This window comes from Eumetopias jubatus, unplaced genomic scaffold (assembly GCF_037043125.1).
Source record: "Eumetopias jubatus isolate StellerSeaLion01/CBP00866 unplaced genomic scaffold, mEumJub1_p1.0 scaffold_11, whole genome shotgun sequence".
Lineage (NCBI taxonomy): Eukaryota > Metazoa > Chordata > Mammalia > Carnivora > Otariidae > Eumetopias > Eumetopias jubatus.
In genome coordinates, this window is record NW_028274817.1 from 30278596 (window position 1) to 30303043 (window position 24448).

Consider the following 24448-nt stretch of genomic DNA (forward strand, 5'->3'; position numbering starts at 1 on the left):
TTTTCTGCTTATAAGAACTGGAAGTTTCGAGATAATGTATTTTTCAAAGGTAGATTTGTTTTGAGTTTTCCCACAAGCTAAGTTTTATGGATAGTTTTTAAATAGAACAATCTCATGTTTTAAGGATTGTGTGCTTTAAACCAAAGGTTTTGAGTGAATAGATTTATGTTTTTATTTTTATTGTTTTATATTTTAAAGATTTTATTTATTTATTGGAGAGAGAAAGTGGGAGCAGGGAGGAGAGGGAGAAGCAGTCTCCCTGTTGAGCAGGGAGCCCGACATGGGGCTTGATCCCAGGACCCTGGGATCATGACCCAAGCCGAAGGCAGACGCCTAACCGACTAAGCCACCCAAGCGCCCCAGGTTTATGTTTTTAATGATATGGTGTGATTATACTTCACATAAACAAGACACTACTTGGGTTTGAGCTTTTAGAAAGAGAAGTTAGCTTCCAGTACATCTATAGTCTATCCCATTCTTAACGATTTGTGTAGGTGAAAATGTGACTCAGCAAATAACACACAAAACATTTTTATGGTAGTTTTGAGTGACAGCTTTAAAGATTTATTTGAGAGAGACAGAGTGCAAGTGGGGGAAAGAGCAGAGGGAGAGGGAGAGAATCTCCAGCAGACTCCCTGCGGAGCGTGGAGCCCCACTCGGGGCTCAATCCCTTGACCCTGAGATCATGACCTGAGCCGAAATCAGGAGTCAGACACTCAACCGACTGAGCCACCCAAGCGCCCCTTGAATGATAACTTTAAATATGATAATATAGCCACCCTCACCTTTGGTGAGGTAGAAGCACCAGTGTTCTAGAACAGAGCACCAGGCCCCATCGAACAAGAACCACTCCCCGGCCAATGTGGTCATCTTTTGCAGTAATGCTTTTCTCTTAAGGTGTTAATTAGTATTATAGTTTATGGGATCTCGTGCTTTTGTTCTCGCCATGTCACTTTCTGGCCAGTTGTAGAAAAGAAAACTATGAAGCGGATACAAAGAGATAAGAGCAAAGGATGTCAAGCAGAGTAGGTAAAACTGTCTGTTAAACTAAAAACATTCACTCGTATATCATGGAGATGATGGAAAATTACCTTCGTTTAGTTACGGGCCGAAAAATGACATCTGTTTTTGTCTTTAGGACATTGTATAATTACAGCATGCTAAATGCTGTGCATCCATTCCCTGATTTACAAGCAGGTTGTGGTTAAAGTTTTTGTTTATCGTTTGTCTGCTACTTGGAATGTTTAACATCCAGCATTTGCCCCACGGAATTACTGTTACAGAGGATTACAGGCTAGCCAGCAAAACCCAATTTTTAACATAAGGTTGCTAAAGGAGGACATTTGTCATTGAACTGGAAATGTTATAATTTAAGTATACAATTATCCAGAATAAACAAACCAGAATGAAGGTGGGCAAGAAACCATTTTCTTTTTCTTTTTTTTTTTTTTAAAGATTTTATTTATTTATTTGAGAGAGAGAGATAGAGAGCACAAGAGGGAAGAGGGTCAGAGGGAGAAGCAGACTCCCTGCTGAGCAGGGAGTCCGATGTGGGACTCGATCCCGGGACTCCAGGATCATGACCTGAGCCGAAGGCAGTCGCTTAACCAACTGAGCCACCCAGGTGCCCAACCATTTTCTTTTTCTATAAAAGCATATTTAATCAGAGAAGGAAGATGCCGTTGTGCTTTAGACTTTCTTTAAACTCATTTTTTTTAAGTTGTGTGTGTGTGTTTTCCTTGATGTGTGTATAGCATTGGTTCCCCTTGTACATTTATTATCACTGATCAGGGTGGGGAGGTCACAATGAAATGGAGAGAAATTTTATTGAGGCAACTGGGGGTAATAAAGAATTAGCGACAGTGGAAAACAAAAGAGGTGAGGGGCGCCTGGGTGGCTCAGTCGGTTAAGCGTCCCACTCTTGGTTTCAGCTCAGGTCATGATCTCAGTGTCACCGGATCAAGCCCCACATCGGGCTTCACGCTTAGTAGGGAGTCTGCTTGAGATTTTCTGTCTCTCCCTCTCCGTCTGCCCCTCCCCACCCTCTCTCTCTCTCTCAAATAACATATATCTTTAAAATACAAAGAAAAGAAAGGAGGTGCATACGTGGGAGAGGCAAAAGGCAGAGAAAAGGAGTTCTCTCAAGGGAAAAATGAAGGAAATCAGAATAAGTTATTGGAAAAGACAGTTTCTTTTGCTATTCAATGATGATATCAGCAGCAAGCTTTGGGAATGTTCTTCTTGATGTCAGAATTTCCTGGATGGTAATTATATTTCACATTCCTTGTTTGATCTAAGTTGAATTTGCCCATAAAAATTAACAAACATGTCTTTTCAGATAATTTTTTTGCCTTTGGGGAGGTTTAATGCAAATCAGAGGAAAAATGGTATAGATAATTTTACAATGAATCAAAACTCTTCCTCCCCTCCCCCAGCCAAACCTTTCTTGACGTCCTTATTGTCAAGGCAGACATTCAGCGAGTAATACCCAGATAGTGGTTGTTTATGGTTGAGCATCTGTTCTCACTAGCTGGTACCCGGACTGTGCTGATTGTTAAATATTCTAAATATTATTCCTGCCTGTAACTTGAATCACTGCATTCTCGCCCGTCTGCCATGTGGGAGTCTGTAGGGGAAGAAGAGGCCCAACCTGGGCTCAAACCAATCCATTCTCCCATGACCATTATAATACGTAATATTGTATCCAAGAAGGGACCTGCATTCAGAGTGCAAAGCAGTAAGACGATTGGATCCCCCAAGCTGGAGACACACCATCAGTATTCCCCTCAGATGGCTGTTAGAATTTGAAGAAAGACAAAGACTGAGACAGAAAAGTTTTTGGTTTTTAATCATCTTTTTGTTCTTCTTACCAAAAGGTCCCTTCCCTGTGTCCTGTGATGTTCCCACCTGTGGAAGGAGGCCTGGGACAAGATATCTCTTATATCCTCTGCCCGCACCCCCCCACCCCAAAGTCCCAAAGTAGCTTATTTGATTTCTTTCCAGTCTGTGGACTTGCTCTCTCTCTCTCTCTGCATTGGTTGTAGTTGACGTCAGGCTGCCATTTTAATAAACTAGATAGCACCAAGGAGAATCTGGTGGACTCTGAGGAGTCCCCCCCAGATTTGTCAACTAACTTCTTAGTCTTTGCTTTTCCTTGAGGGTACAAAAGCAGATACTCATTTTCGTTTTTGCTTTTCTCCTAAGTGGAAGTTTATTCGTGTAACGCATTGATCTTCAACAAAATAACATCACAGATTGCTGATGAAGCCTGTCATTAAAATATCATGTTATGGTAATGAAATGTTTGGGTGCATTGAGTGTGATTTGAACAATTTAATATAGTAGCAGTGAGTAACTATGTTAATGAGACTACCACTTTGAAAATTATGATGCCTGGAACTGCTTTAGGGTGACCTAGGGAGGTTCTTTGATTACAATAGAATAATTTATAATATTTTATATCAAGGAAAGTTAAACGTGCCCTTGATTATTTTTAAAAGCAATTTTATTGGTTCTCATAAGTGGTTGAGAAATTTTGTCCTTTTTTTGCTTCTCTGTCTCTTAAAACACTAATATATATTTGAATTCATGTCTGTAATAACTCTTCTTTGGAATTTTGGCCAGGTTTTATATTCAGATGAAATTAGAGTTCTTTCTACTTATGAGCTGTTTTTTTAAAAATAAGCTTTAAACTTCATATTTTATATTTCAAAGTGTAATGTACTCTAATATATACATGAATTTCGTTAAATGTTACATTACTGCACGTATCCATTATTTAAATACTGTCTAGGCTAAATGTTTGCATGTATGCTAACTGAAGCACTTTTAAGAATCATGACTGAGAGGTGGATGAAAATGAGCCATAACTGAATAATTGTGCGTTTTTCCAAAATCGTTTACCATTATTCCATCATTTTGATCTGCTTATATTGTTAACTGTTATTCTAGACTTTGCTTCTATAATCCCTATGATCTATGATTAATTGTGTTAGTTTTGATGACACGCACTTCAAAAACAACTAATTTTCTATTACATAGTTTTTATCTGAGTTTCATTTTAAAATTAAGGGTTTAGTAATGTTTTATATGAATTGAAAATGTATTCTATTTTTAGTTGTATCTTTCATCACATCCTTAATTTTTATATTGCTGATAATTAGTGTTTAACCTTTGTAATATACCCACAGTGTGATACCTGTAGTACATAGGGTATAGAAAATGCTAGTCCTTCCATCAAGAAAATGACAGTTTGGGAGGTTATGAAATACCTTTCTCTGGTGATTTTTAAGAAAAGAGTAGGCAGCTATCTGTATATAGTAGGTGGTCTGTCACAGTCTTTTGCAGTTTTGTGTATCTGTCTCTGAGCATACTGATATATAGAGGATATTTTCCAAATGCCCTTAAATCAAAGGAAGGTTCTTTTTTTTTATGCTGTTACTTTAGTAGTTGTCTTCTTACTGGATAAAGTTGAAGGGGGAAAAGGGGAAAGGAAGTAAGTACCTTGATCCCATTTCTAAATTACACAGGTTGGTTTTTAATTTTTTATCTCTGTTTGTTTTATATGCTATAAATTTAGACTTATATTTGGTGACCAACAACTGATGGTATCATTTTGCCTATTTGAAGTACCCATTTTTTTTGTTGTTTTTATTTGTAATTGTGTCCGTAATGGTGAGAATCTGCAAACTTGGGAATAATTAATTTTGTGTTCTCATCAACTTTTGCTTATCCATACTAGTCAGTGTGTTCAAAAGTGCAAATCACCCTTTGCTCTGGGGAAAGGCTACTTCTTTCCTGCTCCAGAAAGTGGACTCCTTACCCCAGATACTAATTCCTGCCACCCGAGGTGATTTGGGCAACTGGGAATTCACTGTAACTTCATTTTACACAATGAAAACTTTTATGAGACGCCAACCTGCCACGCCTAAAACTGGGTTGAAATGTACCTTTTATTAACCACATTGGAAATCCAATGGTGTGAAACTGTGTATTTCAAAAGGCCCCTAATTTCTTACTTTATTTTTCCTACTTCTTCTGTGTTGCAATTGTGTTTTAGCTATTTTTTAATATATAGCTATTAAGGATAATAAGCAATTAAAATTTTTTGGCGATTCCCATAAAGCAAACCAGCTGCTTAAAATTGTTCAAATTCTTCCTGAGTAATCAATCTATGAAAATAGCCTTGTGTGTGTGTCTTAACCTTTGAGCTTTCAGTGATGATATGTCTTAACTGGGCTGGTGTTTTATGCAGAGGAGTAATTATTTTAGTCTCATTTCAGCTTTTAAATAAAAGGATAATACAAGGATTAGCCAATTTTCTCTTAATCATCTGCCAATCTGTTAACAATGCAGTTTCGTCCGTGAAGTTTACATGACATACATGAACACATACACTGACAAAATTAAGAGAAACCTTTGAGTACTTTGCCTGTGACCTGCTTGTGTGTTTGTATACATACACAGGTATTTGTATGGTAGGCTTGTTTCAGTGATTTATTCCTTGAATAATATTTGCTGATATGATTTTCCTGTTTTCACTTTTGACCAATTGTGAAAGCATCAGAAAGAGCTCTTGCTGAAGATGGGCCTCTCCATCACTTGTCTCTTTTTCCTATTTTCCGTTTTTGCTACATTGTCATCTGTGCAGGGGAGACTTTTCTAGGGTCATTTTGACTCCAGGCAGAGCTAGATTATGCTGGGAGTAAGAGAATTGCCAAGGGAAACTGTGGCAAGCCATCATCATAGACACCAGAAATTAACTATGCCATGAGTAAATTTGATGGAGATACACCTGTTCCAATCCTCACCGAAGTGATTCCTTTCCTTGTTTCCACATAAATAATGTGAAAATAACTTCACCCTAGGAATAATGCCTTATTAAATTACCTTCATTAGAAACAATAACTTTTGAAGGAATCAAAATGAATTACAGTAATGAACCGTGACTATTTGCATGAAAGGGAAATCTAGAGATCCTGTATTAGAGATTTTCTGTTTGTGGATCTGCTAGCAATGTAACTTTTAAGAATCCTGACTAAGAAGTGGATTAAGGTGAACCAAAATAGAATAACCCTCTAGTTTTCCAAAATTTCCATCTAGCCAGAATTTCATTTAGTATTTTTTTTGAGAGGGAGCACACATTTTCAAGAAGAGAAAAGCAATTATTTTGGCCATAATCAACTTATAACATTGTTTCTTAGGGTAACTTCTAATCTACTGATTTTGATGCTTTTTTTATTTTTCAATATCCAAAAAATATTTATTAGCCACTTCTTTTTTTAATTTTAATTCCAATATAGTTGACATACAGTGTTACATAAGTTTCAGGTGTACAATATAGCGATTCAGCAATTCTGTACATTACTCATCAAGATAAGTATACTCTCAACCCCCCTCACCTGTTTCACCCCCCTCCCAACCACCTCCCCTCTGGTAACCATCTGTTTGTTCTCTATAGTTAAGAATCCGGTTTTTTTGTTTTGTCTCTTTTTTCTTCATTCGTTTGTTCTGTTTCTTAAATTCCACATATGAGTGAAATCATATGGTATTCGTCTTTCTCTGACTTATTTTGCTTACCATTATACTCTTTAGATCCATCCATGTTGTTGCAGAATGGCAAGATTTCATTCTTTTTTATGGCTGAATAATATTCCTCTGTGTGTGTGTGTGTGTGTGTGTGTGTGTGTGTGTGTGTGTGTGTGTGTACCCACCACATCTTCTTTATCCATTCATCTATGGATGGACATTGGGCTGCTTCCATAATTTGGCTATTGTGAATAATGCTGCAATAATCATAGGGGCGCACATATCCTTTCAAGTTAGTGTTTTCATATTCCTTGGGTCAATACCCAGTAGTGCAATTACTGGATCATATGATAGTTCTATTTTTACTTTTCTGAGGAACCTCCATACTGTTCTCCACATTGGCTGCACCAGTTTGCATTCCCACCAACAGTGCACGAGTGTTCCTTTTGCTCCATGTCCTCGCCAACACTTGTTGTTTCTTGTGCTTTTGATTTTAGCCATTCTGACAGGTGTGAGGTGATATCTCATTGTGGCTTTGATTTGCATTTCCCTGATGATGAGTGATGTTGAGCATCTTTTCACGTGTCTGTTGGCCATCTGAATGCCTTATTTGGAGAAATGTCTGTTCCTGTCTTCTGCCCATATTTTAATCAGATTATTCGTGTTTTCTTGGTGTGAGTTGTATAAATTCTTTATATATTTTGGATACTAACCCTTTTTTGGATATGTTATTTGCAAATATCTCTTCCCATTCAGTAGGTTGTCTTTTTGTTTTGTTGACTATTTCCTTTGCTGTACAGAAGTTTTTATTTTGACATAGTCCCAATAGTGTATTTTTGCTTGTGTTTTCCCTTGCCTCAGGAGATATATCTGGAAAAATGTTGCTACAGCTGATGTCAAAGAAATTACTGCCTGTGCTCTCTTCTAGGATTTGTATGGTTTCAGGTCTCACTTTAAGGCCTTTAATCCATTTTGAGTTTACTTTTGTGTATGGTGTATGAAAGTGGTCCAGTTTCATTCTTTTTCATGTAGCTGTCCAGTTTTCCCAAGACCATTTGTTGAGGAGACTGTCATTTTCCCATTGCATGTTCTTGCTCCTTTTTCAAAGATTAATAGACTATATAATCATGGGTTTATTTCTGGGTTTTCTATTCTGTTCTATTGATCTATGTGTCTGTTTTTGTGCCAGTACCATACTGTGTTGATGACTACAGCTTTGTAATATAACTTGAAGTCTGGAATTGTGATACCTCCAGCTTTGTTTTTCTTCTTCAAGATTGCTTTGGCTCTTCAGGGTCTTTTTTGGTTCCATACAAATTTTAGGATTGTTTTTTCTACTTCTGTGAAAAATGCTGTTGGTATTTTGATAGGGATTGCATTAAATGTGTAGATTGCTTTGGTGCTTTGGGTGGTATGGACTTTTTAACAATATTTATTCTTGCAATCCATGAACACGGATAATCTTTACATTTGTGTCCTCTTCAATTTTTTTGTCATGAATGTTTTATAGTTTTCAGAGTACAGGTCTTTTACCTCCTCAGTATTTTGTTATTTTTGGTGTAATTGTAAATGGGATTGTTTTCTTAATTTTATCATTTTGCTACTTCATTGTTGGTATATAGAAATACAGTGGGTTTCAGTATATTGATTTTGTATCCTGTGACCTTACTGAATTCATTTATCAGTTCTAGTAGTTTTTTGGTGGAGTCTTTAGGGTTTTCTATATATAGTATCACGTCATCTGCCAATATTGACAGTTTGACTTCTTCCCTGCCAATTTGGATACGTTTTATTTCTTTTTCTTGTCTGATTGCTGTGGCTAGGACTTCCAGTACTGTGTTGAATAAAAGTGGTGAGAGGAGACATCCTTGTCTCTCGTTCTTGATCGCAGGGGAGAAACTCTCAGTTTTTCCCCATTGAGTGTGATGTTAGCTGTGGGTTTTTCATATATAGCTTTTATTATGTTTGAGGTATGGTCCCTCTAAACGTACTTTGTTGAGGGTTTTTATTATGAATGGATATTGTACTTTCTCAGATGCTTTTTTTCTTCATCTATTGAAATAATCATAGGGTTTTTATCCTTTCTCTTGTTGATGTGATATAGATAATTTTATTTTAGTCCCCTTTCCATCGGATTAGGTAGAGGTGGTTTGTGAACTCTCTTTAGGTCATTAATGTCTTAGGTAAGCATTTTTATTTGCATCTCTGTGGACAGTAAAAAACTTAGTTGACTCCTCTTCTAGAACAGGTATTTCTGTTATCCAGAATGTGAGTGTCATGAAATTGGCAGCATTTTAATTTTTTTTTTTTTTTACTGGTTTAATAGGTCACTTTAGACAATTGTGTCGAAGTTGGTCGGATTGCCAACACCTACAATCTGACAGAAGTGGATAAATACGTCAACAGTTTTGTCCTGAAGAATTTTCCTGCATTGCTGAGCACTGGGGAGTTCTTGAAACTCCCTTTCGAGCGTCTCGCCTTTGTGCTTTCCAGTAATAGCCTTAAGCACTGCACTGAACTTGAGCTCTTTAAGGCTACCTGTCGCTGGCTACGCCTAGAAGAGCCTCGGATGGACTTTGCTGCAAAATTAATGAAGAACATACGATTTCCGCTGATGACACCGCAGGAGCTCATTAATTATGTGCAAACCGTGGATTTCATGAGAACTGACAATACCTGTGTGAATCTCCTTTTGGAAGCCAGCAATTACCAAATGATGCCGTACATGCAGCCAGTGATGCAGTCAGACAGGACTGCCATTCGGTCTGACACCACTCATTTGGTCACGCTTGGAGGAGTGCTGAGGCAGCAGCTGGTTGTCAGCAAGGAATTGCGCATGTATGATGAAAAGGCCCATGAATGGAAATCGTTAGCCCCCATGGATGCCCCAAGGTACCAGCATGGCATCGCTGTCATTGGAAATTTCCTCTATGTCGTCGGTGGACAGAGTAATTATGACACAAAAGGAAAAACGGCGGTCGATACAGTCTTCAGATTTGATCCTCGCTACAATAAATGGATGCAGGTTGCGTCTTTAAATGAAAAGCGCACCTTCTTCCACCTAAGTGCCCTCAAAGGATATCTGTATGCTGTCGGTGGGCGAAATGCAGCTGGTGAACTGCGTAAGTGTGTGCATTTCTGTTAAGCATAGAGACTAATTTCTTTACCCCCAAATTCTCGTTAAGTCATAAAATAAGCAGTTCTATAAAATTAAAGAGAAAAATGTAGCTAGGGTTTCATTTAAACTGTTTGGCTCAGGAAATATCCAACACAATCTATATGCCTAATCCGGATTTATATTGTTGGCCAGGGTACAAATTATATCTTAGGAATATATCAGTATGTTGCAGAATATTTTATTTGGCAGTATATATGTCAAGATTTTCATCTTGACAGTGGAACTACAAAGTATATTCTGCTAATTTAAATTCTAATAGAATCTCGGACAGAAGTTTGGCATGTTTCCTTATTTTCCATTTTTAAAAGCCCACGTAATACTTTATTGTACAGGTTAAAATCCTTCCTTACGGGGGACTGATTGTTATCGTTTCTTCGTTTACATAATCTTTTACCCTATCCTAGACCCTCAACCACCATAGGAAGATCATTTTCTTTGTCAATTAAATGTACAAAGTTCAATATTATCCAAAATGTATTTACTCTGAGTAATGTGATCTGTGACTATCAGTTTTATAAAAATCATTCTCTCTTGGGGCACCCAGGCGGCTCAGTCAGTTAAGCGTCTGACTCTTGATTTCGGCTCAGGTCATGAGATCGAGTCCTGCGTCGGGCTCCATGCGTCGGGCACAGGAGTCTGCTTGTCCCTCTCCCTCTGTTCTTCCCCCCTCCCCCCCACTCACATGTTCTTGCTCTCTCTCAAATAAATAAATAAATAAATAAATAAAATCATTCTCTCTTAGTGAAATACCAAACAGTTTTCTTCACTGTAAACTGCTCTGGTAAGCTTCATTAGATGGGGCCACTTTTTTTGTCTCCCTAACTGAAGATTGGTCACAAGTGCAGTTAATGTAGAACAGTACTTTGGCTCCATAAATGAACAGTAATTTTGTGATTTTAGGTGAAATTGGAGTAAGATAGCTGTCCAAAAAGAAGTCAGGAAGACCCCATTTTCTGTCACGCCTTCTGTATGTGTCACTAGCGTCATCATTTGGCCTCTTTTTTTCACCGCCTCTTTTATGCTGCGATGACTGGAGTCCTTGTAGTTGACCAGTAGTCCAGGCTCTGTAATGCTGGGAACATGGAAAATATTGGCCTTGGCTCTGGATAAATTCAGAGTGACTATCAGCATCTTTTTCTTGGTAGCTTAATGGATTTAAGAATAAGTTATTTATTGGAGGCCAAAAGAACTGCTCTCAACTCTTATACTCTCCAGCTGATCAAGCCCTTTCTCGTTAGTGACGTCTTAATGTTACTGATCTTTCCTACCTACAGTTATTTTTTTTTTTTCCTTTGTTGTCGAAGTGATATTTTTTTCTAAGACCGGGCTCTCCAAATGGTGGGACTCGGGATCCTTATCATGAACCACACAGATTGCCCAATATATTTTAATAATCAGGCTTTAAAACGCATTTGAAGGATCAGTACCCGTAGTGTCGAATTGTCATTTCAGGTCTCCTCACTCAGCCCACACACATTATTTTCATGTTGTGATACTATTTTAAATGGAGGGTGTCTGGAAATATCCAGAGGCTGCAATTAGTGATTTGGCGCTTTCTTAGGAAAACCGCTTGTATAAGATAATCTTTCCAAGTTTACAAATTATAGGTCATCAGTCCTGGCAGTGAGCGGTCATTTCAGACCTTCTTTCCTCAAGGGAAATAGCTCCAATTTCTTAGTCAGTGCTTGCTTATTGATGGTATCACCCCTATTAATATGCAGTCTTCAATATATCATTCCTCCTATTAATTAGAGGCCTTATTCTTCTGAGAATTTATCATCTTCAGGCCAAGGAGAGTCATTACATAAAACCAAGAAGCTAGAGGCTTTCTTTTGCTGAGCTCTTGCCATGTTATACTCATTTGGGAACAAGAAGTAGACAACCCCGTTGGGCAAGTGGCTGCCTTCCTTGCTTATGACCTTCAGAAATCACACCCTCCATCTCTTATTAAAAATAGTCTTCTGCATTTCAGGTTTTTGTTTTAAAGCTTTTATTTATTTATTTGACAAAGAGAGAGACAGCGAGAGAGGGAACACAAGCAGGGGGAGTGGGAGAGGGAGAAGCAGGCTTCCCACGGAGCAGGGAGCCCGATGCGGGGCTCCATCCCAGGACCCCGGGATCACGCCCCGAGCCGAAGGCAGATGCTTAACGACTGAGCCACCCAGGTGCCCCTTCTGCATTTCAGTTTGAAAGTAAAAAGAGACAAGAAGTATGCTTTTCATGAGCTATTCCTAATTCATAATAACTATTTGATTATATTTAGGTTTTAAAATCAGTCTCCCAGAGCTTAAACCTAAGGATAATGACTTATATAGTCTAAAAAATGATTACCCCTCTAGATGGCAGATGCCCATTTTTATCTAAATTTGTAAACTGCATGTTTCACAAATACATAGATGGTTGTATTATAGACACAAACCCTCAATACCAAGAAACAACTCTAATTCCATTTTAAAGGCCAATGACATTTCTTTCCCTTTGAAAGTACCTCCTGTATAATGTAAGTAAGTACGCTTTTGTGGAAAATGACCATTTGCCTTAAAATCAGCATACCCAGCAAAGCCTGGCTGTAGTAAATATTTTAAGTTAAAAAAATTGGAAGTTTTTTTTTTTTTTTTTTTTTTTTTAGAAAATCAGTTGATTGGCTTAAGTGCACTGAAATCTTGGATCTTAATTGCACGAGAACTTTTAGGCCGCCCCACCTCCTTTGAGTTTTTCCTACTTTAGACCCACTTGGGAGCAAGAAGTAGACTGTTTTAAAGCAATCGTGTCACATTCTGTATTGTTGACTTCTTCTGAATTCTCTTTATTAATAATGTTTCTCTTTGCATATGTGTCACTTGCCCTTACTCGTTTTCTTGGGCCCGTGGTTTTGGCAGAATAGCAGATTTAGGTCCTAAAGAGACCCTTGCTTATATTTCTGAATGTTCCAGCCAGAGGCTGGGTTTTTTAACATTTCTCCTGCTCCGTAAACTTTTTTTTTTTTTTAATGGGAACGCCCTCTACACACACAGAAGAACATCTGTTATAGTAACTTCACATTACCATCTTAACTGATTACATTGCCATATTAATAGGCCTGTGTAAATAGAGAAGGGGGTAGCAATGGGTGGCAGGCAAACGGGGATCGATGGGAGGGTCATTTAACAATTTAATAGGTTTGAGGCCCCTGGCTGGCTCAGTCGGTGGAGGATGTGACTCTTGATCTCTGGGTTATAAGTTCGAGCCCTACGTTGGGTATAGAGACCACTTAAAAGTAAAATCTTTTCTTAAAAAAAAAATTAATTTGGTTCATTAGTACCAGTATATTATTTATTCTTCATATGTGCAATGACCATTTCCTAGATGTAATTATGAAAAGAAGACAGTGGGAGCATTTGTAAAAGACACTTTAGATCATTTTAATGCATTTGGCCTTTTAAAATCCCTTCATGGAGTGTGTATGGATGGACCTATGCCCATAGTACATCAAAAAGATACTGCTAATGTGTGTGTGAGCCTGGTATATTGCTGAAGTATAATTCCTTAGAAATGCTGCTTTCCTTTGACACCGGGTACAATTGGAAACTACGTGAAGCTTAGAGTAGCTGTCACTTAAGTGAAAGAGAAGTCAGTTATTCCTGGCATCTTTCAAACTTACGTCATTTAAGAAATCGATCTTCCATTGAGGTTTTCTATATTGAAGAGAACTATGTCAGCTCAGATAGCTTTCATTTCTGTTAAATAGTAATAAGTCAAGCTTTCGAAGAATGAAATAACTTATAGAAAAAGGTGTTAGACTTTTTTCAAATAAGTGTGCAATAAAATTACTGAAATTTATCAGATGCCTCCATATCCCTTCATGGATTTGCCGTTTTCTTCATTAAGCAACACATCGCCAGCGGGCACTCTTAAGATTCTAGAGGTCACAGCCCCTCTGTGGGAACCATCATTGTTCCCGGTGGTGATTCAGGGTTCATCCCTTTCTATTCTCAAAAAGAACAAGTAAGTTCCACATTATCCCTTAGGACCAGTTCCGGACTCCAGTAGAATCACCTGAGAAAATAGGAATCTTTAATGATTTATGTGAACTAAGCAACCTCCATGTAATTCTTAAATTGGAGGGGGTCTCTAATTTAATTGCAGGCAACCAGGTTACTGAAGGTGATTCTCTAGAATAAGGGTCAGCGAAATTCTGTAAAGGGCCAGAAAATCAATATTTTCAGCTTTGTAGGCCATAGGATCTTTTCACACCTCATCACTTCTGCTGTTGTATTGCAAAAGCAAGCATAGACAATTTATAAACGAACGGGTGAGGCTGTGTTCCAATGAAGCTTTCTATAGGAACATCAGCATTTGAATTCCATATGATTTTCATATGTCACAAAACATTTTTCCTTTGATTTTTTTTTTTTCCCCCAACTCTTTAAAAAAGGTAAAAGCCATTCATATTTTTATCTTGTGGGGCATACAAAAGGCAGGCAGCATGCTGGATTTGGCTGACAGGCTATAATTTGCCTGACCCTATTCTAGACTTTCCTAATTAGTTCATTACCATTCCTACCTCTCAAAGGCTATGATGGAAGCACTGTTTTTGTCCCTCGCATCATCCCTTGCCCCCTCCCCCCATCAAGGTTGTTGGCACGAGCCTATATCTCACTGCCTTGTGAATATGGGAAATAAGGACATGTGTGTATACACTTTTAATCAGATGTGTTCTATTTTAAAACTACTCTTGATTTTACTAAGAACAACAATTCTTCATGGAGACAGTCTAGAGGTTGACAGTAGATATCAAATGATAGGAAAAGCTAAAGGATATGGATTATTTTGCCCAAAGAAGAAAAGTTGAGGGATGATGAACTATTACATAGTTATTATATTATTGATGGTTAATAGCCCTCTTACACTTAGGTTACTCCTGTATGAGAAAATAGAGATGGATTCTTATGACACCTCTTAGGGGAAAAAATGCAATTAATTCACTGACGGAAGAACAGCATTATCTTTCTACATGGGAAAATTTTAATAATCATAAAGAGTGAATCGCTATTCAGGCGCTAGCTCCACTCCAAAAAGAACAGGAGGAAACTAATGGAAACTCCCTCAAAATAGGTTGAATTAGACATAAGGAGAGACTGTGACACTCTAGAAATTTCAAAGCTCAAGGCAGAATTTTTCATTAAGGGAGGCATAGAACTATAGTAAAACCTGTCTTTGCCATCAGAAATGTGATCTCTGAAAGTCTTTTAAAACCCTTTCACTGACAGGGTGTGTGATTAGACTACTTTTTTTTTTATCAGCTAAAACCCTACCATTAATTACTTTGCTGATGCCAAGTACCAATCAATATACTAGATCCCCTGTAAGTGGAGAGAGAGAGAGAGAGAGAGAGAGAGAGAGAATAATGTATGTTCAGTAGGATTGTGCTTGTCAATGAAGTGAAAGTCATGCTAGAGGCAAATGGAAATAAACATTGGAGAAGATGTCCAGTGACTACAAAGAGCCAAAACCAGTATTGGAGTAATCAGTTTTAGCTTGTCATGAATTGTGGCAATAGCTCTTCTTATTTGGGGGAAAGATTTTGCAGGATCTGGCTACTTAATGGAAGGATTTAGAAGAAATAGAGTTGGGAGGGGGAGAAAAAAGAAGAAGAAGAAACAGTGTTGGTGAGGGTCCAGGCCTAAAGCAATGAACAAAACTAACAAGACAGTAAATCAAAATGAGAACAGGAAAAGCCTTTGAGATGAGCCTGAAAATCTAAAGCTCAAGCCAGTGCAAAAGGCAATCAGTAAAGGGAGATGAGAAGTGGTATAATATAGGAGTCTTTAGGTGAGAAAGAAGTACTGCGCACAGTCAGTTTGATGAAGAAATGAAATTGTTGAATCGAGTAGAAAGTGCATCTCTCATTTTTTCTCTCTGGTTCTGCCTGTTCTCACGTTATTATTTTTTTTAATAGGAAATTTTGTTCAAGGGATGATTCATCAGTTAGGTATTCCAGTGGCTTGATCAAATGGCCCCACTCAGTAGATTTCTGCTTCCATTTCATTGCCTAGAATTACATCTTATGGTCAACTCCAGGTTCAAGGGAACCCGCTAATATGAATGTTGAGTTTAGCACAGCACTTCCGTGTGCAGTGTTATGGTTCTGTTCCTGAGAAAAAAGCAGGGTGAGGGGAGACAAGAAATCGGGTTGCCAACTGACAGCATCTGTAGTAAATAGTATAAACTTTTCAAGTCTACCTAGACTTTGGGGTTTTTGTTTGTTTGTTTCTTTTTTAAAGTTTTATTTATTTAAGTAATTTCTACACCCCATGCAGGGCTCGAACTCACAACCCCAAGATCAAGACTCGCGTGCTCTTCTGACTGAGCCCGCCAGGTGCCCTTAGACTTTGTGGTTTTGACCAGAGTACTGGGAACAGCCCTATTTCTTTCTGCCTTCTAAAAAGGATTACGTTTTCTGTCATTGTTCTGTTCTTGAGGTGATAACAGAGTGATATTTAAATAGGTTGAGGTCACCTCTCCAAAATGCTTCATGTTAAAGATGATAAATTTATTACTGGAAGGAAGTGGCCCCAATAAAAATCTTCCCTTCATATCATGCTGCCACTCACCTTCTAGTAGGAGTGTGACTGGCTACGATGATATTGGGATTTGTACACACTACTGACTTCAATGTGTAAATGTGGAAAAATTATTGCCAATGTCTATTGTGTAGTCTGGTTGTGAAATAAAGCAAGAGGCGGCCAGCACATATGGCAGGCGGTGTGCATACATACATACGTTCACTCTCAACCTCAGATTTTGCTTCCTGTCTATGAACCTTTGCTTCCTAGATGGTGGATCAGCACGGGGGGCCTAGAACTGACTTTTCTTCTTCCTTATGATTTTTTCATCTTCCCACATATTTATCTTTTTTAAAGATTTTGTTTATTTTTGTGAGAGAGAGAGAGAGAGAGAGAGAGAGAGCCCGAGTTGGGGGGAGGGGCAGAAGGAGAAGCAGACTCCCCACTGAGCAGGGAGCCCAATGCGGGGCTCGATCTCAGGGCCCCGGGACCATGACCTGAGCTGAAGGCAGACGCTTAACCGACTGAGCCACCCAAGCTCCCTCATCTTCCCACATATTTAGAGCAAGGAATTGGGAGGAATGTCAAACTAGAAAGATGTAACAAGATACCAGAAGAAAAGAAACCCTAGCAATTTCTGCAGTGACAGAAATGTGTTAGATTATTACATAAGTCTCTAGTCTAATGTAAAATGTATTAATAGTTCATCTCAGTAAGTAAAAAAAGAGACCCCCAAAGAGTATCTCATATTTGTAATAGATACGGTTCCGTTGTTTGAATATTATTATTCTACCTAAAGGGAAAAATAACTCATTGCTAAATTTGAAATTATAAATTATTTTCTTTTCTTTTCTGTTCTTTTCGTCAAACAACAGCCACAGTGGAGTGTTACAATCCAAGAACAAATGAGTGGACCTACGTTGCCAAAATGAGTGAACCCCACTATGGCCATGCTGGGACTGTGTACGGAGGAGTCATGTATATTTCAGGTAAACCATTATAATGCAGATGCAATTAATATAATACGTACACTTTTAACTATGGCACCATCTTTCCATACAATATTAGAAAAATAATCCAGAAAGAAAAAAGAAAAAGAATCCAGAAAAAGGGATCATCAAAATATAATTTGTGGTGATTTTAGAAGATACATTGTACGTGCGTGTTTGCGTATAGATGCCTTTGGTATTCTAGAAGTTCATAAGACTAGCAGCAAACCAGTCATGCTGGGAATACATAACTGGGAAGAAACTGGAAAGCCTTCAGCTTCTCCAGCTTGCCTTTTGGTCTTCATACTCCATACTCTAATGAACCCTGTAGGCCAATGACCCCCATTCATAGTCCCTGTAGCGACCCTTAATTCATTTTGAGCTTACATTTAGCTCAACTCTATGAGGAAATATATCATTATTTAATATATAAACTCTACCATGCATAAGCTTGCTCCTGATACACACATAATGCATAATAATGTTCATACTCTCATTTAGTGCGACCGATAATAGGTGTTTCCTTTTTTCCTCAGCATTATCAGGGGATTCTACTGTTGTGTCCTTGCATGAATAATTCTGTGCTGATTACCTATATATATGTTGGCCACATGCGCATATATTTTTCTCGTGACACATTTTCCCCCTTCTGAGAGCCTGCCGGTGCCAGGGCAGCAGTTACATTATTAGAGAACAGATGCATTAAGGTGATGTTGGTGGTCTGGGTCTCTGAACACCGCTGCCTTATGAAATCTGTAATCAGGAGGGATCAGCGAAAGGCCTGGAGTGGCTGATTGACAGGTTTGGGGTGTTAAATTTATGAGCAGCTACAGGACGTCTTATATTGAAAGAGCCATCCAGGAAATCATATGCTCCACTAATCAATGATTTACACCCTCTACCTATTTTATGCGTGTAGATGCTATGCCATTATAATGAGAGCTCCAGATCCTCGGGGGGGTGGGGGGTGGGGAATGACATGAAATTGTTCTCGTGGCATTTTGGCATAGCTAATGTGTATTTTATAAATGACCTCCCCGGTCAAGAACAGGGTAGGACCGGAGCTGAATCTCAAACAAACAAACAAAAAAAAAACACCGTTTTGCTTCCTGAGAATTCTGTAGAGTACAGAAAAAACAAAACAAAACAAAAACCAAAAAACTAAACTAAAGAGCAGAGAGGAAACACTGATTGCCAACTGGTCCCCAGATAGGAGCACTTTTATTGATACGGCTGAAAATTTGTGCAGTTCTCTTGCTAATCTGCAGAACAGTGTCTGATACTTTCCTCTTAGAGACTGATTTCTGTGTGACCTCAGAATACACTCTGTGGATGATACAGACTCAGTGGATCAACAGCCAACTGAGGCACATACAAGATTCCATATGTATTCAGCATTCAGCTTTTTTTTTTTTTTGAAGATTTTATTTATTTGACACAGAGAGAGACACAGCGAGAGAGGGAACACAAGCAGGGGGAGAGGCAGAGGGAGAAGCAGGCTTCCCGCAGGGCAGGGAGCCCGATGCGGGGCTCGATCCCAGGACCCCAGGACCCCAGGACCACAACCCGAGCCAAAGACAGATACCTAACGACTGAGCCACCCTAGCGCCCCAGCATTCGGCTTCTTTAAGTGTCCGTGCTGATAGCACATGACAGTACTTTCCCGTACCCACGCAACAGAAACTACAAAAACAAACAGTGCTGAATATTCTTATAGGCTTGGACATTTGCATAATCCTGTCAACTTTTCAAAGCATTTTGATGGATTTGACTTCATAGCCGCAATGCTGATGAGATAACCAGAGTAGAGATTCTTATGTGGTTAAGTGCAGAAATGGGCAACTGGAATTAAAATGCCCGAGCCCAGCGCTCAGCTGCCAGGGCATGCTTGCCCCAAAGCAGTAGGAGTCAGTGATGCCAGGGCGCCTGGGTGGCTCAGTCGGTTAACCGTCTGCCTTCGGCTCACGTCATGATCCTAGGGTCCTGGGATCGAGTCCTGTGTCGGGCTCCTTGCTCGGGGGGGGAGCCTGCTTCTCCCTCTGCCTCAGCCTGCCGCTCCCCCTGCTTGTGCTCTCTCTCTCTCTCTCTGACAAATAAATAAATAAATAAATAAATAAATAAATAAATAAATAAATTCCTTTTTTTTTTTTTAGAAAAAGAAGTGCATGATGCTTCATACACGAGATTGACAGCAGACCCAACTCTAAAAGTGGCCCAAATCTATTTTCATTTAGCAAAGCCTCTTAAATTCCACGGGTCTCTGCTTCAGAAAGTCCTTGCGATAACATAAGCTACATTTTTTTGTTCTCTAAGAGCTGAAAATGTTACTTTCTGGATTTTTAATCCCAGAGAAAGTACTTCTGGAGGGCAGACATTTATAAGGACACCAGCGATAAGCCATAAGATGGCATAATAGGTGGCTAGACGCCGATGATCTAGGGACAGAGAGCCTTTTATTTACTTTTGCATCTTTGTAATAATCTGTTTACCGTCATGCCTATGTTCATGCTTTAGGAGGAATCACTCATGACACTTTCCAAAAGGAGCTCATGTGCTTTGACCCTGATACTGACAAGTGGATCCAGAAGGCGCCGATGACCACCGTCAGAGGCCTGCACTGCATGTGTACGGTGGGCGAGAGGCTCTACGTCATCGGTGGCAATCACTTCCGAGGCACAAGTGATTATGATGATGTCCTAAGCTGTGAATACTACTCACCTATCCTTGACCAGTGGACCCCAATTGCTGCCATGCTAAGGGGGCAGAGTGATGTTGGGGTTGCGGTCTTTGAAAATAAGATCTACGTGGTCGGTGGGTATTCCTGGAATAATCGCTGTATGGTGGAGATAGTGCAGAAATATGACCCCGATAAAGATGAGTGGCATAAGGTGTTCGATCTCCCAGAGTCCCTCGGTGGCATCCGAGCTTGTACCCTCACGGTTTTCCCGCCCGAAGAAACCACACCATCACCTTCTAGAGAGTCCCCCCTTTCTGCACCTTAGGATCATCCCCCTACAACTAAGATGCTGTAGTCCTATCTTTGCAATGTGTCAAGAATTCTCTTCTTTTGCACCCCCTTTAGTAGTGTATGTTAGGGTTAGCCTCCAGTCATTGATACAGATATTGGAAAAAAAGACAACATTGATGTTTCTGTGCTGTTTGTTTGGCTTAGAGTGTTTATAAAGTGGTAACAAAACCATTCTGGAAATGTATCCCATTGAAGCTGATGTTTAACATACAAAAAACAAAACGAAAAAAAAAAAACCAACAAAAAAAAAACAACCCAAGATATTGTCTATAAAATGTTTCCTTCAGTACTTTTTTGATGCTGTGTATTGGGTGTAAGGTATTTGTCATCTTACATTAGAAAGCCCAATAGCCAACTTGATGGTGGGTTATAGTAAATGTACAACTGTGCTAACTAGGCCTCAAAGTCAAAAGTTTTCCTTTCATCTTTGACTGTGAGATGTCAAAGGGAGGCAGATGGCTCCAACAGGGCATGAGACAAAAGGTTGCCAACTCGCATGAGCTACCTTCCTCTTTTCATAAAGTATTTTTGACATATCTGTCAACCCACCGGTCTGTGTGGGCGCATTGCAAACATACGAAGTTTCTTAGACACACAGGAGAAATAATAACTGAAACTCACCAATATTAATTAAAAAAAAGAAACAGCATGACCCCTCTACTTAGAAACAAGGGTTTGGGGTTTCTGAAGTGTGTATAAATACACACACACATACATAGAGTAAATATAAAATTGTAAAAATTGAATGGCACGTCAAATAAACATGAAAGATCTTTTTAAATTTCTACCAAAAACAGCCTCCGTTAAAATGGGAATTCAGTATGCACATACTGAATGCACACATGGAGAATCCTACTGAATTTAGGTGGATAAGGGCTAGAAATTTTGAGCAACTAAATTTGTCACTTGACCAAATTTTTCCTTCCGAAGCTGTAATCTACACCTTCTCCTTTGCTGTTGAGGTAACTTGCATATTATATGTGTTCTGTATACTCTCAATTCATAAGGTTATTTAGCACAAAGTATAGCAGCCTCACCTGGGAAGCTGCTTTTGCTCAGTGATTTCAACTTCCATGTTTTATCTCTTTTTGTTCAATAAAAAAACATTTAATGTCATTTTGGTCTGAGGCATCCCATTATTGTCTGATTGGACTTTTCATTAATTTTTTTTTTTTTTTTTTTTTTTGGTGGGCAAGATTCAAGTGATCAGAACTGAGAGCACTGAACAGTTTGGATTAATTAGTATTAATGATTTTTATTCAAGGAAAAAAATAATTTGACCAGGTCTAACCTCATTGGTCAAACTCAGCGCTGGTTGTCTCTGTGGAATTAGTTCATCGAAGATGCTAATCGCCCCCCCCCCTCCCCACAGAAGAACGGCCAGACGAGTGGAAACCTTAAGAGGAGTTACATTTCTGAGGTCAGTTTCCCTGATCTTCAGGAAGATCCATCTTGCCTAATGAGAAGACATTCTGTGAAATGACCTAAGAGATTTGTTCTTGACCTAGGACTGTAAAGGAATAATGTTTTGGGAAAAGATCGTTGGAGGATTCCGTTAGGGCCATGTGCATGATCTTTCTGACTTTATCTGCAAATGACCCGATTAAGTCTGAACTAAAAATTTTGAGCCATTCCCAAACAACGAGAGTGTCACCAGATTTCTTCCCCAGTGAGGAATGAGCAGTGCAGATGTCACTACCTCTGTCTTGAGTTAAACATAAGGAAGAAAACAATTTTTCCATCAGTGGTAGTTTGAATGTTGGGAGAAGCCTGGTATGAATTTGAAAGACTCCCTTCATCAACATTACCCTTCCTGGTGCGCCTGGGTGGCTCAGTCGGTGAAGCGTCTGCCTTCGGCTCAGGTCATGATCCCAGGGTCCTGGGATCGAGCCCGGCGTCGGGCTCCCTGCTCAGCGGGGAGTCGGCTTCTCCCTGTCCCCCCTGCTTGCGCGCGCTCTCTCTCTCTCTCTCACTACCTCTCTCTCTCTCTCAAATAAATAAAATCTTTAAAAAAGAAAAAAAGTTACCCTCCCCTCCGAGTCACTGGTCAAGTGATTTCAGTCCTGTGCTCAGAGGCAGAGTGCATTTGGCCATTCACACAGTGAACGCCTGCCTCAAGACGGGGGTGTGAACAGGACCAGATTCCTGGTCCCGTCACCGTCCAGTGTGGGTGTCCTTGGTCAGGTGGCTCTCCTCTGAACAGCAATGGTTCTTTGCATCTTGTCGCCTCTTCTGCCTCTTCGGCCTTGGAGTCCGCAGTCAGTCAGCAGAAGAAAAATGGAGCCTGGCAGGCGTGAGGCCTGTAAGGGTCAGACCTGAAAGAGCCATACATCTCTTCTACGCACATTCTCCTGGCCGGAAGTCAGTCCCGTGGTCACCTCTAAGCACAAAGGGGTCAAGGAAATGAGCTGCGTGCCCAGAAGGAAGGGCATCAGGTTGGCGACCTGTTAGCAGTTCGCCCCCGGGCTCTGTCTGACGGCTGACCTTTTCTGCATCCACGCCACACGGTATTCGGAATAGCAATTAATGTCACACGGTGCTATTATTAAACAGTTCCAACAGCTGATAAGTGATTACACATTTTCCTTCACAATGAATTAACTATTTGTCTTGATAAAAAATATCTGCCAGTCATCAGTTGGCTTTGCAAGCATTTCTCACACTTGCCTTTCTTAGGTTCTCGATCTCCTTGCAAAAGGAGTTCTAGAACACATTAAATCTCAGAAGGTTCATAATTTGCCTTCTTGGTCAACGTTGGTCGGGTGGGAAAGACGAATGAAAAAATCGACTTCGCCTATTTCTAGAATTTTTAAAAATGCATCCAATAATCAGGTTTTGCTCTGAAAAGTAAAATTATGACCTGAAACTATTTCCTGTCTGATATTACCTTAGGGACTTTGGAAAATACATAGGTATGTAATGTTTCTTTGCAGGTTGCTGAAATAATTCCCTCTCTTTAGCCCCGAGACAGTGCTCCACAGGGCAATTAAGTAGTGTTTTATTTAATTACTTCGACCATGTGACCTTTTCTCTACCCCCCACTTTTTCAAAGGCCTTTGTGTTTTTTCCCCCCCCCAAGAACAGTGAGCAGACTTTCTTGGGTGGAAATTTGACACTGCCTCCAATTTTATTCTTGGCTCTTGCGCCTTGCTTTTGTTTTTCATTTTCAGACTGCCAAACCTCAGGTTTACTTCCTTCCACATCAAATAGCTCTTTGGCTAGGCTAGGGGGAAAGTAAATGCGAAGCAAGTTCATGAGGATTAAGGGAATTTTAAATTGGCCAAATAATGCCCTATTTAAAAACTCCTTTGGTAATTATAACATGCAAAATATAGACAAATTGGAAAATACAGGAAGGAAGAAAAATAGTATTTATCTCCCCCATGTCAAGATAACTGCTGCTAAATATGAGGATATTGTGTTTTACACTATTATCATTTAAAGACAGAATACATAGGGGCACCTGGTGGGCTCAGTCTGTACAGCATGTGACTCTTGATCTCGGGGTTGTGAGTTCGAGCCCCACGTGGGGTGTCGAGATGACCTAAAAAAAAACAAATTCAGCCCAAGATAATTTAAATTATTTATTTAAAAATTCTGTATGCATCATAAATTTTTCGGTATGCTAATCCACATTTTCTGATACAAAATATGTTCTGATATATCAATGCATTAATTTCTGATACAGAATACATCAATGCAGTATTTAGAATAAGATTTTCTAAACCCCTCTATTAAGTGAGGTGAAACTACCGGGCAATGTTTTGGGCTTTCGTCAGTCTAGAAATATTGAAACATTAATGTCAAATCAGGGGTTTACAGAATTAATAATGATCCTGGACACTGAAAGTATTTATTTAATCAGTGAGTCTAAGTAATTTGTATAATTCAGATCTCAAAGTGAGTATTTCAATCTCTATTTAAAATTTTTTTTAAAGATTTTATGCATTTATTTGACAGAGAGAGAGCACAAGCAGGGGGAGCAGCAGAGGGAGAGGGAGAAGCAGGCTCCCCACCCAGCGGGAAACCCAGTGCAGATGTGGGGCTCGATCCCAGGACCCCGGGATCACGACCCGAGCCGAAGACAGATGCCCAACTGACTGAGCCACCCAGGTGCCCCTCAATCTCTATTTAAATTTGGTGGCCCCTAGTGCATACACAGATCGTGTATTGCCACATA

The 24448-nt window shown here is 39.5% G+C and overlaps 1 protein-coding gene across 3 annotated transcripts in view; it reads left to right on the forward strand.

The window, feature by feature from the left end:
• The window catches only part of KLHL13 (kelch like family member 13), a 200025-nt gene extending 178641 nt beyond the window's left edge, over positions 1–21384 (forward strand). For all 3 annotated transcript variants that reach the window (XM_028087802.2, XM_028087803.2, XM_028087805.2), the window contains 3 exons: positions 8855–9650; positions 17127–17240; positions 19755–21384. In XM_028087802.2, the coding sequence (XP_027943603.1) occupies positions 8855–9650; positions 17127–17240; positions 19755–20242 (1398 nt within the window). In that variant the 3' untranslated portion in view covers positions 20243–21384. The remainder of the gene's footprint in view (positions 1–8854; positions 9651–17126; positions 17241–19754) is intronic.
• Positions 21385–24448: the final 3064 nt, after the last annotated feature.